This window comes from Lasiosphaeria miniovina (genome assembly GCF_030549165.1).
Source record: "Lasiosphaeria miniovina strain SMH2392-1A chromosome Unknown B0T26scaffold_6, whole genome shotgun sequence".
Classification (NCBI taxonomy): Eukaryota; Fungi; Ascomycota; class Sordariomycetes; order Sordariales; family Lasiosphaeriaceae; genus Lasiosphaeria; species Lasiosphaeria miniovina.
The window spans coordinates 3,207,579-3,221,364 of NW_026848225.1; the positions used below are offsets into that span (position 1 = coordinate 3,207,579).

The 13,786-nt window shown below is 53.7% G+C and overlaps 4 protein-coding genes across 4 annotated transcripts; 1 reads left to right on the forward strand and 3 right to left on the reverse strand.

Moving 5' to 3' along the window:
- Positions 1-1,756: 1,756 nt before the first annotated feature.
- Positions 1,757-4,734, reverse strand: B0T26DRAFT_874890 (uncharacterized protein; the record flags this gene model as incomplete). The annotated part of the gene is made up of 4 exons (XM_060448045.1): positions 4,131-4,734; positions 3,374-3,944; positions 2,650-3,224; positions 1,757-1,771 (listed from the first exon to the last, which is right to left on the reverse strand). The coding sequence occupies exons 1-4, from the start codon at positions 4,260-4,262 to the stop codon at positions 1,757-1,759; spliced, it is 1,293 nt and encodes a 430-aa protein (XP_060293232.1). The 5' UTR covers positions 4,263-4,734.
- A 779-nt stretch (positions 4,735-5,513) lies between these two features.
- B0T26DRAFT_428866 (uncharacterized protein) lies at positions 5,514-7,720 on the forward strand. The gene is made up of 3 exons (XM_060434948.1): positions 5,514-6,401; positions 6,459-7,434; positions 7,509-7,720. The coding sequence occupies exons 1-3, from the start codon at positions 5,787-5,789 to the stop codon at positions 7,637-7,639; spliced, it is 1,722 nt and encodes a 573-aa protein (XP_060293233.1). The 5' UTR covers positions 5,514-5,786; the 3' UTR covers positions 7,640-7,720.
- Positions 7,721-8,078: 358 nt separating this feature from the next.
- Positions 8,079-8,492, reverse strand: B0T26DRAFT_755062 (uncharacterized protein; the record flags this gene model as incomplete). The annotated part of the gene is made up of 1 exon (XM_060445904.1): positions 8,079-8,492. The coding sequence occupies one exon, from the start codon at positions 8,490-8,492 to the stop codon at positions 8,079-8,081; it is 414 nt and encodes a 137-aa protein (XP_060293234.1).
- A 4,140-nt stretch (positions 8,493-12,632) lies between these two features.
- On the reverse strand, positions 12,633-12,842 carry B0T26DRAFT_600518 (uncharacterized protein; the record flags this gene model as incomplete). The annotated part of the gene is made up of 1 exon (XM_060435723.1): positions 12,633-12,842. A coding segment is annotated over one exon (210 nt), but the record flags the coding sequence as incomplete, so codon positions are not given.
- Positions 12,843-13,786: the final 944 nt, after the last annotated feature.

Here is a 13,786-nt window from a genome sequence, read left to right on the forward strand (position 1 = left end):
GGAGCTTGCCCTTTGTTCTATCTTCATAATTACCAACCCCAGCATTCAGTGGAGCCCGTGCTCCCTTACAGACAGACGACCCTAACAGTCGAGTGGTTTGTAATAGAAATAGACCTTCAAGCTTTATCCCGACTATACGGAGTATACAAATCATCTACCGAGCGACCGGGACTTTAACCTATTGCGGTCCAAAGTTATTTTTGGTCCTAAATATAGAACGGCTATCGCCGTATATATCGACCGCCTAGCTATACCCGATAGGGAGATTGCCAAAGACTTGCGTGGGGCCTTTCCAGACCTCATTTTCACAGACAAATAGCTACGAAAATGACGTTTTCGTTTTCGAAAGTTTGCGATATACGCCATTCCAAGCTGCGAAGAAGTTGCTTGACGATGCCGGCTACGCTATAAAGTTTGTTGGTTTACCTACAACCCTAATAAACCGCACGGGCTTTTTTAGGCTCCCGAGTGGTACTAAAACGAATGACCATTAACGAAATTGACTTATACCATGTCCACACCTACCCCACGGGCGCAAATTATCCATTTCTACACAAAATAGCTATCCAAAAAGTACTCAATCCTCTTCTTCAGCCTCTCTGTATTGCTCAAGCCCACGGGCGATTATTTCCCGGGCTTCTTCGACTGCATGTGGCTGATTTGGTGCCCGGGCCGGTCTTTTTCGCTTGGGGGGCATTTGACTGGCTTTTTGGGCCTTGTCAATGTCCTGAATACGTGTAAATTTCTCATTTCCATCTTCGTCCGTATGGCTCGAACGTTCAAGGATCAATATACGCCATTCGCCCGGCGTTTGGGGCATTGTTTGGATCAGGTAGACCTCGAGCCATTTTAAAGCGATTTTGGCGTTGCTCCAGCCTGTTGTTGAGTAGTCATACTTCCAAGCTCCTGCATGCTGTGCTCGTCCATGTCGGCCATGTTGGCCGGTTTGATCTTTTATCCTTGATCTGGAAGGCCAGGCGCTTGTAGAAGTCTTCGTAAACCTCACGAGTAGAGCCTCTGACGCGAGAGGATCCCAACAAGGCCGAATTCTTCATTTTTTACCGCCGGGTTGGGGCGTAGGAAGCGATGCACATATCGCTCGCCCACCACTTCTTCGTGCCAGCTTCATTGAGTATATTGAGTATAGCGTGAGCGAATCTCTGGACCTGACGACGGCTAGGCGCACGCCCTGCAGCTTCCTCATGAGGCACCAGTCGGCTAGGAAGCTTTCCTGCGCATCGGAGACATTTCTTTCCGTCTGTTTACTCTTCCCGTCTGTTTACTTTTTTCTCGATTTTCTACGCCATGGATGCGTTTGCAGAGGGTGGAGGCAGGGATGCCATGTAAATTGAGGGCGTCCTTCTGCGAAGCGCCTTGCTCAACAGCAAATACTGCAGCTTCAATGAGCTGCTCGCGGCGGTCCGACATGGCCTATTTGGAAGCAATTTGGGCTTGATTTGATGAAGTTATAGGGTGGGAAAATAGATGACAGGGGCAGAGATTTCGTGGTGGGGGCGATTTCCTTATTGGGTCACCACGTTTAGTAGAAACGGAAGGTTCGTTCGGGGTACGCGCTACTAAAGTCTATCTTAGTAGAAGTCGGACGATTGGGACTAGTGCTTCGGCTAATAGATCTATAGACGACGATAGCATAATAGTTTCCAGTTACTTTTGATATTTGATGAACTTGGTAAAGATATTCTTTAGAACTTATAGGTTCAGAGTCCATGAAGCTAGGTAGATTGGCAATCTAGACTTACTCGAGGTACGACTATATCGCGATGAAGTTGAAACTTCGGATGCGGTCACCAACGGTTGAAGTTCAAGGAAATCGTGTAGTACGTCGGAGTCTTCTTTGTTAGTCTTAGTAATCCAACGAGTTTGTGGCTAATTCTTAATGAAATCAGAAACCTGGCGAAGATTCTCGATGTCTTTAATAGACAAGTCTATGGGTGCGGTGGGCGCGTACCTCAATATTGATAGGGCATTGGATCCATCTCTTCGCTTTCCTAAGGCGAGTGGCGATCGCAATGATTGAATTGGGTTGGTATAACAGGTCAAGACCTGTTAGTGGGCACCATTGTTGGAGGCCACGCCCATGTGGTGAAAAGTGCTTGATTGTCTACCAATTGTTAGATCCATAGATCCACTTGTCACGTATATTCTAGACAATATATACCATCTCCTTCCCATCTAACAACCGCGCTACAATTTGGCCGTCCATCACTCCGTCCAGATAGCAATCTCCAAGAAACTGGTGACAAGGTTTCAGCCCAACGCCAGGAATGTCTCTTATACCAACATCTCTCAAGACGAAAGGGGTCCTGCCCCCCGGAAAGAGGAAAATCTGGTCTGGCCTGGGAAATGTTAATCTCGCCAAGCTCGGCACTAGCCCTGTCCGGCCTTCAGTCGAAACCACAAACGCCCGCATCTGTGTCGTTGCCTTGACGAGATGGCTTAGGGAGCTCGTGTCATGGGGGACCTCGGTATCATTCAGCCACGAAAAAAGAAGATCGAGCTCCGATACGTCAGCTCTCTGAATCCAACAACCGTCCGTTCACTTCCCGGTACTTGCACAGTATCACCACACAATGTTCTCGCAAATTTCTCTCTCCATTGAGGGTCGGTCCCCAATTCCTCCTCACCAACCTCGTACCACCACCGGACAGTATCCCTTGCAGCCGACTGGTTCTCGCACAGCATGATGGTTGAAGCACTCTTGATAATATCAACCATGGCACCTTCGAGCGCGAGAACCTTCCCCCAGTCATAAAACTGTACGGGTCTCATCGGGATATCCCCACAAGCGTTGTACAAGGTCAGCTGCTTTTCTAATCGGTCTAGCGTCCCGCCCGCCGTCGCGGGCTGACTCAGATCCATGACCCATGACGGTAGTTCCGGTAGACGCATATGCTCGGCCTGTTCGGGCGGCCGGCAGAGGATATCAAGGGAACCGCTGTCACATATGATCTTGGCAACGGCTGAGGTGTACACCTCGGCCACAGACAGATGATACGCTGGCACGAGCGACGCCGCACCGTACCAATCCGTCACAAGGGGAAGCAGAGCGTACATCTTGTCGCGGGCATCTGTGGCCCCGCGATGACAAAACTTGGGCAGAACTTGCGCCAGCGAGACCCTCCCCTGTCCCAGTAAGGCCTGACCCCGGAGCGCTCGCAGCCGCAGCACCGTCTCGACCGGGAAATTGAGCATGTCATGCACCCCTGTAACGGTGGAGCAGCAAGTGTCGCGGTGGCGCTGGAACGAAAACAGTCCGTCGAGCAGTACGTCCCAGGGCATGGTAACAGGGCCGTACAACAAGGTGCATCGAGTGGGGATGATGCATTCTTGCACTGTCCAGATGCGGGACCACCAGCTGCGGGTAGCAAGCCAGTGCGCTGCGCTGCCAGGCGGGCGGAGACCGGGTTATAAATCCGGTGCGAGTCTGTCTCTGATTCGGCAGCAAGGTAGGGGATCGCGCCGAGGTGCCAGTCAAACGCGAGGAGGCGGAACAGCGCGAAGGCGTGGAAGATACTGTCCTGCGCGAGACTGGGGTCGGCCCAGGCTCCGGTCACAGCAGGCAAGTCCCTCTCGTCGCCGTACCAGGCATGTGGGCGAGTGTGTGTAATCACGAAATCATCGGAGCTTGGATGGACAGGAGCTTGGATCGCTGCTCGTAGCTCGGTCGAGAGCTTGGTCGTGTTTTCGTCTAGCCATTGCCGCTGATCCGCAGCGGACGTCAGTTCGGCCAGAAACTTGTCCGTCTCCGCAAGTAGACCGGTCCACATCGCCGCCTCAACGGCGCTGACGGTAGCGACGGGCACCTCTGGCTCCTCACCCAGCCAAAGAAGTGCTCCGATCGCGTTGGAATAGATGGCACTCATCAGCGCTACCTGAACGTTTTTCTCGGCCGCGTCAGCCTGGTTAATGCAGATGGCATCGACCTAAAGGGTGCGCGATTCATCGATACGACGCAGTCTCCGCAGGACCGAGTGCAGATTCTGGGTGACTGGAAATGGATTGCCGTCCAGTGCGACCTGCGTGTGTGGGTTTGCGGGCCCCAGACATACGAGAGCGCCTTGAATAGTGAGTGGGATGCAAACATGTGCTGTACACATGGCCGAACTGACCTCGTAGCTCTGGACATGATCCAGGCTGACGACACTCAGCGAGCATCTTAGCGGCTCAGTATTTGTTCCAGGGCAAAGCGAAAGAAGTCGAATCTCTCTCCTCGTTGCATCGAGAGGCGCATATTTGGCCATGTTGGTCTAGGTCATGACGTGGTCCTCAGCTCTTCCGACGGAAAGTGCGGGGTTGAAGCTGCGGGAAGCGATAAATCTCTCAGAAGATAGCCGCCATTATTAGCTTGCTGCTGCCTGAGGTGCCTTACGAAGCCCAAGAAAAAAGACAGGCCGCAGCCTTCTGTTGATGGCCACTTCATAGTGGAACATGGAGACCTCGTAGTCGTCGACAGCCGCATAAGATGTGTGCTCAATAAGTCCGAAAATTCCGGCCCAATGCTGGCCACATCCCTCCTGTGCGTTCTTTCTCTCAGTTCCAAGGCATCGCTCCTGCCATGTTCAACATCGCGCATCAATCGTACGTGGCTTAACAGCGGCTTTGTCAGTGTGAAGACAGGCATAAACGAGAGTCAAGGCTGCAAGTAAGGAATGACTGAATTCGTAAATAACTAAGCTAAGGAAAGGAAAAGGAAAAGAAGCTTGCAGTTCCTGCAGGCCGTGGTTTTGTGGTAGGGAGAGGGGCAATTGGGCTAGTCCCAATTGGGAAGGGTGGGCTGGGGGGTGGAGCCTGCAGCCAGGGCATGGTTGCGGTACCACGGACCATAGTTCAGCCGTGCCGTAACAGTCAGCTGATCCTGGAAATTACCTCCACAGTCTGAAAATCTGACACACTTTCCTGCCTCAACGACTGTCAGGCATTGGTGTACCTAATCTGCATATTCTGAATTTGGTCATGTGACCTCTCGCATGGATGAGATCCTCGCATGGATGACAGAGGGAGATAGGGAGGAAACAGCAAGACAAGCTTTCCAGGCGTGGCCAGGCAGATTCCGTCGCACTAACAACCACTTTTTTAGGCGCATTCAGAAACCTCCCTGTCCAGTGCCCAGTGCCCAGGTGCCAATCGATAAGCCAGGCCCCCCCTGCCATCGCCAATCCACCCAGCGTCACGGCTTTCCCTCCTTAGGCCTATTCTACTTATTTAGTAGTGGCTTGTAAGAAGGAGAGCCCATCTGGGGATCGGCTTTGAGAGGGCTTAGCGCAATGTAAGGCGGATGGCTTCTGCTAGCTTGATGGGCAGCTGCATTGAAATTCGGCCTTTACCATACAAAAACGGCTCCTGTGATGATCTGCCATGGACCCACAGGTGGGTGCGCAAACCAAAACGGTGGGTGCGCATACCAAAATGGTGGGTGCGCGTACCAATGCTCGTTTTTATAGGCAGCTTTGCGAAAAAAAAAATAGGTCTGTTGAAAGTTGTGTTCTGAAAATTTAGGTAGATTGCGATTCGGGTGATGGAATAGTTGTCGCACATCTTCACGTATCGCAAGCTCCCATGCACGCCCACATACGTCATACCCCGCCATGGGACGTTATGCTGCTGTGGTTGCCTGCTGGTACCCATTTCGGGCAGGGATCTGCTGCATGGATCCCAAGAAACCGGCGGCACGACACACGACATGAAACCCTTGCCACAACAACGCGCCAGAACTCCAGGGGACACGCGCACCTGCCAGCAGGCAAACCTTGGTCAAACACGCGACAATGTCTCGAATCCCGCTCGTCATGGGGATTGACCCCGCACCGAGCTACGACTGGTTTAAGGGGTTCGATTACAGCTGGTTCGACGCTGGCAATTTGGGCGGGCTGTCGTCCGTCCCGTTCTTCGAAACAGTGCCCGAACGGCTCGATGGGCTGCTAGAGACGTCGTCGGCTCGACAGCAGCTGAGACTCGGCTTCGGCCCCGGCGACTGCAAGACGCTATCGGGCTCCCCGAACTGCACCGAGGCGTGCTCTGACCCGTCTTTTCTCTTCACACCGACAAACCTCCGGGCTTGCGCCGCGCTGGCCGGCGCGGCCCTGCTAGTGCAAAACGGGACGTACTCGGTGGACCGGTCGGATGCGCAGACTGCCAAGGCGATCGGTTTCTGGCATGTTCCCGACTTATCTACATACAACGCTATCGATGTGTTTACGCGTGTGGCCCAGTGCATACCGCAGTCTTGCACCGTTGCAAGGTTGGGAGAGTGCGCAGAGAATGTGCAGGACCTGGGGAGCGTCGAAATCAAGGCGGATAACTTGGCGCTTATCTCGTCAAGGTTGGGCCATTACTGCGATGGGGTAGGCCTGGAGATCAATACTGATATTGCTGGACCCGGGGTAGGTTCTTCGTCGCAAGCGCGATGGCATCGAGCGTTAACACGCCGCCTTGTCTAGGTCTTACTCTCATACTTCCTCCAGACGAGCCTCGTTGTCTTGTTCTGGTTGATACTGAAGATCTCGAGATCGTGGGTCCGTCACGTTGGTGTTCCGTTCAGATGCCTCACCCGCCAGAGCAAGGATGAATTCCAGGATAGGCTGGCAGCAGTCCAGAGCCAGCTGGAGAGATCGAGGCTTGGCACCGCCGTCACTGCGTCCCTCATGGAGTTTCAAGAGGTGCAGATTTACTTCATCATTTCGGCCCAGATTGCAACCATCATCGCCTACAATCCCCATTTGACAAATACTTTGGGCAACAACAACAGCTCGTACGCCGCCGTTATTCTCAACTCTGGGTTAGCAGCCTTCCTAAATATTTCTAGCATGGGCTGCATCTTCCTAGCTCAGTGCGCCCTTCACAAGGCCGGCATGCGTTGGTGGTACATCTTTAGCATCATGACGATCAGCTTCATCCTCGCCCTGAACATGTTCGCTATCCGAGATCAGCTTATGCCGCCTGTCGAGTTGCTATGGGAGCAGTTCAAGGACGACGCACCGCTACCTCTGTGTGGTAATAACCCCAGCCCTATGACGTACTGCGGACAGTCTGTGGACACCGGCTACCTCGACAATGACGTAGTAGGGTTCGTGATTTCTGGGCTCGGCTCTTTGACATGGGTCGGGCTGTTCATCGATCAACTCAACTTCAGCCTCCAAACACAGCATCCGACGCTACGACAGCGTCTATGCACGAAACTCAATCGGTATGAGGGCATTGTGCGAAGGAAAAGCAAGGTCTGGAGGGTCTTGGGCAATGCGTACTGGCTTGTTATTGAGTTTGCCCTCGTTTGCCTCGTTGGGTACCACCTCAGTCAGCTCATTCTCGTCCTCGAAAACGTTTCGATTGGTGACATTGGCAAATGGGGGTTTGGCCAGCTCATTGCCGTTATGGTCTGGGCGCCGACAATCATCAAGTGCATTTACTTCAACGCCTGTGAGGTTTTGGTTTTTTTTCGTGCTCTGTTCCCTCGTTGGGTAGCTCTTTGCTGACATGCTGGTCTCTCACAGTTGGAGTTAAAGGCGGCTTCGAGGAACGAATACCGAAAGATTACAAAATCATCCGAGAGAGCGAGCCAGAGGACTCCAGTCCTCAGGAGTTATACAAAGGGCTGGGGCAGCAGTTAACGAGCGGGACATAGCCTACGGTCATCTCGATCTGTAGACTGTTATATTTCGAACAAGGTATCAAGACTACGCCTATCTTCCCGGCGGGGGTGAATCGGCTTTTGGGGATCGAGGTTCAGGCGTCGGTTCCGGATAGGAGCATGTCTCCGAAGGAGGTGGCGAAGTTGATCCGCAGATGGCGATGGCAGCAGGCATTCCCCCGGCATATGTGTTGCTGGAGGAGGTAGGGGCGTGTCGAAAGACGAAAGGGAGACACCTCTGTCGTCGGCGCGAGCCTGATCCGAGGTCGTGGACGGTATGGCGCTACCGGTTGAATGGGCGGGTTGTAGATTTAGAGAACAAAGGTACCAAGGTAATCACTCCGGCGCGGATGGGTACATCATGTATGGATCTCGCTTATGTTCCCGGGAGGGCTTTTAGATGTACCCGAGCTGTGCAACAACTTCGCGCGCTCTATCCCGCAATCGAAATCACGTGGTCTAGTGTGTGCCGAACCTCAATCTCAAACCTTCGCAAGCACGGCAGACGCTCAGCCATGTGCGGTCGCCTATCGAGGAAATAAACCTCATTAGAAAGCTCCTCCAGACTGTTGATGCTGCAGTAGTAGGGGCCTTTGGTGTTGGAGATCTCGATTTTGAATGTGTTTTCACCGTTGAGGATGGGCAGGCCCTCGGCGCGGACTTGTCGGCATGTTCGGAGCAATTGGGCGCTCAGCTTCACTGGGTAGCTTGACCATTGTTCTTTTTCATGCAGTCCCTTCATCAGGGCGGCTCGGTGGCGAAGGAGCAGTCGGTAGATACTGTTGCGGATCTCTGGGGGAAAAGCGAGGAACCGGGGAGAGCCATTAGTGGTGGCCATAGCGCTCATCGTGAATGCGTCGCGCGTCTAAACAGGTGATATTTTGTGGAAGATTTCGGGCCTGAGGTCAGGTATGCCCAGAGGAAAAAAAATTAACTTCTCGGCGTGCACGGCATAGGGTTGTAAGAAACGCTGCGAGGGCGTACATGGACGCCACAAATGCGTTTATTTACCCTATCGCATGGCATTGAGGTTTAACATTCGAGGCCAAGATACTTTTTAACATCCACCACGGCGTGTGATCCCGATTAAGCGTCGAATCATGTGATCAATGCCCTGAAATTAACAGGCCAGGTTCTCTTATGGATGGCAAGCCAGTGATGGATTGACTCTACTGACTGGTGGTGTGTAGAGGAAATGCAGCGGTCTGGCTGGATGATGGAAAACCGTTGGCTTGAAGGCGTAATAATCTTGCGAGTCAGTGGCTTGATTGGCTTACTCGGTTACGGCCAAAGGCGCTGAGCCAACGCAATAGATTACGTGGCCTTGAAGGGCTTCTGCACCTAGCCACCGGATTTTCCACAGATAACCCCGAAAATGTATCTGTAACGTAAGATACGTCAGGGGTATCTGTTACCGCCTGCGCCCAGAAAGGGGCGCGAATGAACAATGTAATTACTTGCGTGAAGAACAAGAGTTCTTTCTGACACCGTGGGCACGATTACAGCTATCTATACTAGTTGTGACCATGTCTCGAGTCCTCCGGCCTTCGAGACTCCGTGTCCCGGCACGGAGGCCTTTCGGGACCTAATGATGGCCGCGGGTCGAGTCCTGCCGGCGGTGGTCCGCTGGTGAGGTTCGCCGGCTGCGGTGAAGGACCTGCAGTGATGTGGAGCGCAATTTCTCCCTCACTTTGACCAAGGCAGGGTGAGGTAGCCCCCGCCCGCGCTTGCCTCATCAATCAGCCGTGCAATCCAAAGTCAAGCTTTTCATCTTTACATTCAGATGGATCGACCCACGGGGCTGGCAGGAGCAGACATACTCTTTGCGCGGATCCATCAAACGAATTTGCTTTTGACGGAAAGGGGTTTCCACGGTTCAAACTCGGTATTAAAAAATCGAGTAATAATCAGGAAAGGGGTTTGCATGGGAAACAAGACTGTTTATCATTCCTGTATTGTCGTTGATGGTGTCCAAGAGGCTGGCTAGCCTTGGTGCCTATCCCGCTCCATGAGAGATTGAGAAAAAACGACGATATTTGGCGCAACGAGCTCCTGTAGCGTCCAATCTCTTCGAAACCACCAGCTGTATACCCGAGCTCGTAGATTCCGCTTTTTCGTTTAAGTGAGTCTCTTTGCACTATAAAAAACGACAGGGTGGATTATTTGCACTGGAATATATGGCATGCGGCCCAAGCACCTAAAACAGCCTATTCCGTCTGGAGCTGTCTCATCTTGTCCAGGCCCTCGCCCCTGTTGACTAGCTTTTCACACTTAGTCGTAGCGACGACGACGTTGCAGACCGCTTGTTCCCCGACCAGGCTGCCGAACAACCCCAGGCTGCCGAACAACTCCAGGCTTCCGAACAACTCCAGGCTGTCTTTGTCCTGCTTCGTCATCCGATTCCCGGTTATCTGGTGCATGCATATAGTCCCTGCAGTTATAGCATTGGCTTTGTCCAGCTTCTCGAGGTAGATTGTGATTCCAGTGCTAATGTCGCCGGGGCTGATGTCATCGTCGGTATCACTGTCGTCACCAAAGCCAGGAATATCAACCAACACGACCGAATCACCGCTTCGGGTGGAACAGCGATATGCAGTGATGTCGGAAGTAGAGCGAGCGCCTCGGGGAAAGACTACGTACCGGGCTTATAAGTCGTTCCAATCCGGGGTCCCGGAATATTGCATGACCTAATAGCTCTGCAGTGTGTGACGTGATGGACGTCCACGGGAGCCAGCTCACGCCAACAACGCTGCCAGCACAGAGTGAAACAGCCAATTATGTTTTGAATCCTCGAAAGTTGGTTAGATAACGGTCATATGTCTAGACTAGACCACTATTGGCTTTCAAATGTCGCTAGCGAGCCCCTTGGGCGGTAAAAGTGTCACACCTCCGGTGGCCAGCGGCAGGCCTTCTGCGCACATCGTTGGTTGAAAGTGTTTTTGAGAGCCCCTTTTCCTCGCCAGTCTTCAAGAGATCCTGGTGGTGCGTTCATGTAGGGCCTTGATCTTAATGTAACGTGTGACGAATCTGGACTCACAAAATTTCCATTTTCGTAGCCCGTGCGCATGTAACATTCATTACTCACCCTGGCTTAGGCTCGGATCAGCCCCTGCTCAGGATTTGCCCAGGCTGGCTCACCTCTATTACTCACCCTAATTACCATTTTCGGCAGGCCAGCATACTGAATTTCCTAGCTGAGAAGGCCAACGCCCCAAGTGCCCAGGGTGCCTAGGAATTCTTGCCACATCCATCAGTCATACTTGGCACCGACCGCGATTGGCCGGACCGCCGTCTCAGACCCAAACCCTGCCCTTCTCACCGGTCTCGCATCGCCGCTACTGCGAGCAGCAGTCAGCTCGGTAATATCGCCAAACCGCAGCCTCTTCCGCAAGACAGGCGCCGGCAGGGGCGCCCTGCCGAGCGAGCACCCCTCCATCAGCTCGTCCAGCTCCTGGTTCCGCGTCATGGCGACGACGTTGCTGAACGACATGTTCACGCCGTAGCGGTTTGCGCGGAACGCGTACGAGCCCGCGGCAACGGCTGCGAGGGCGACGGCGGCGCCTGCGCCGTACGACACGGCCAGCCAAAAGGGTCGGTATTCCCACCGCTGGACGGCTACGCGCACCGTGCAGGGGACGGACACGTTGAAGGCCGGGTTGAGCTTGGGCTCGGACATGACGGCGAGTACCAGTTGTGCGAACTTGTTCTCGAGGTTGCGCGCAAAGTTGTCGACGGGCAGGTAGGTGACCGGGTCTATGAGGTTTGTCTGCGCAATGTTGGACACGGGGAAAGGCCCTATCGAGCTGTTCAATTGGACGATGGCGTTGCTGATGAAGTTTCGGAAGTGGAGGCTGATTGCATGGTATGCCCTAATTATGGAGGGTAAGCATTTACTCGTCACTCGCCATCTAATGGTCTTTGGGCAGGCAGCGCATACGAGAATTCCTTGTAGGTGGCGTTGAGTGGCGACATGGACTCGCCCGCGGGCAGGACAGGTCCGCGAAAGTCGAGGCGTGTGTCCTTGACGGCTTGGCTACCAGCATCAAAGGCCAAGTCGACGGTATACGTGGCGTGGTTGAGGACGCACTTCAGCACGTTGCGCTCGAGCTCCCACGGCCACAGGGTCGCGTTGATGCCATTCCACGGCCGGGTGGTGTTTCTGACATGGCCGATCCAGATAGGATACGGCTGGGTAAATGTTCCCCATTCCCCGCTGAAACTGGGCTTCCCGCCCACGAGTGGCCACTCGGCCGGGATGCCGAAGTCGTCTAGTCCACCTGTGGCGTTCTTTGGAGGGAACATGCACGTGTAGATGAAGTTGCCGCTCGGGGGCATATCGTCGAGACTCTGTAGCGTGGTCTTGTCAAAGCCATCCCTCTTTTCGCACTGATACGCAGGCCCGTCGAAAGAGATGGTCATGGTGCAGTTTGCGCCGGGGCAAGGGTTGTGGGGAAACGGTGGGTCTTTGTTAGAGGGTAGCGTCATGGCTGCCAGTCTCATGAACTCGTACGACGGCTGCGAGTAGACGGCTGTCTCAGTGCCGTCGAGATAGTCCCAGAGACTGATGGTAGTCGCGCCATCGACCGTGGTGTCGGCGTCTGGGCCATTATCATCACGCGAGAAATTCAGCGAGGCCACACTGGGGCACGTCTCATGCAACACAAGGCCGCCGGGGATGACGGTGAGTGCCGATGGCGACGCAATCGCTGAAAGTGGCAATAACCAGCAGACAGCGGCGAGAACAGCCTGCACGGTGGCTTTTGTCAGCAGCTCTGTGCTGAGCGCTTGGCTCGGATCACGGCTGGCCTTGCGAAGCGCTAGTTAGCATTCTAAAAGGCGATAACATTCGACAGAAACTCGAAGCTAGCTAATACTCACCTCCAATAACCGGTCTATCGTCGATAGTTTGAACGCCTTTCGGTTCAGCATGCGCTGCACAGCATGGATTAGCGTTCAAACGGGCACCTATCAGGTAGTAATTACCTACCCAAGCACACTGCTTGTATGCCACCAGGGCGGCACTGACAAAACACCGCTGCGTGATGAAGGCAAGGAACACTCCGACCTGCAGCGACCACTGCGAACCTACGACCGTCGTGTCTAGGGCGACGTAGTAAAAGTGGTGGCCAAGAGCAAAAGCAGCGCCAAAGAGGTACTGCGATAACATCAGAGATGGCAGGTGCCAGTGAACTTTCCACTGCTCGTCCCGGGGTGGTGATGATGGTGATGGCGTAGGGTTGCTTTCCCTGTCCGAGACAGTCGTCTCTACGTGATCTTCCCTGATGGAATAGGAGACGGCCATTTCGGATTTCTCGGCCTTCCCGGTCTCATGCTGCTGTGCTTTGGCGGACCCGCTAGAACCGTATCCGGTCGCTGTTGGCTTTTCCTTTTCAACACACTCAGCGACAGATTGCGTCCCAGAAGTCCCGGTTGAGTAGTAGGGGGTTGCCATGGCTCAGACTGCCATCGAGGCTACCTACCTACCTGCCTACCTTAGCCAACCCCATCACGCCTCATCGTGCCCGTATCATATTTTTATGCACGCCGCACAGCAGTGCTCTCCCTTCTCCAAACTCGCAAGTGCCGAGCTCGTTATCTGATTCTCCCGCCATCCAGCCCTATAGGGCTGCCATTTACGGTCAGATTTTTCGAACAGAAATGGCCAGGACCGCCAACAAGTAGGGGGCCGGGCGTAGAGCCGTTCGCCGTGGAACGTCGCTAATGCTTCCGGTTGCCCGTGTTATCTATTACATAGTTCCCGGTTCAGCTCGCAAAGGAGTTTGTACCACCTCCTTATCTGCCGACTCTTGACGTAAATTAATTTCCGCCCTCGCCAAAAAAAACTCGCCGAAGTCGTCTTATTGGCACTGACCCGTGGCGATGTGTCTAATTTAGGTTGTTTCGATTGGGGGGGCCTGGGGCATCTGAACTGTCGGTGATAATGCTACGCCTCATCCTAGATGACTCGGTCCAGTGGTCAGCCCATCCAACTGGCCTGTGCCAATTGGGGAAGATGTACTAGATTGCTTCACGCCTCAATCTCCGGGCTGTGATCCCTCTGGTTGTGTCATCCGCCGGCTATTTAGGGGTAGCACTTCCGCCCTGACCCGCGCGGCACAGACATGGCTATTACCTGGCCCA

What these genes read in the sequence shown, in the direction of transcription:
- B0T26DRAFT_428866 (XM_060434948.1), top strand. Translation starts at nt 5,787, where the DNA reads ATGTCTCGAATCCCGCTCGTCATGGGGATTGACCCCGCACCGAGCTAC. An exon ending in CTGATATTGCTGGACCCGGG is followed by an intron (nt 6,402 to 6,458) that starts GTAGGTTCTTCG and finishes CGCCTTGTCTAG; the next exon opens with GTCTTACTCTCATACTTCCT. An exon ending in GTGCATTTACTTCAACGCCT is followed by an intron (nt 7,435 to 7,508) that starts GTGAGGTTTTGG and finishes GGTCTCTCACAG; the next exon opens with TTGGAGTTAAAGGCGGCTTC.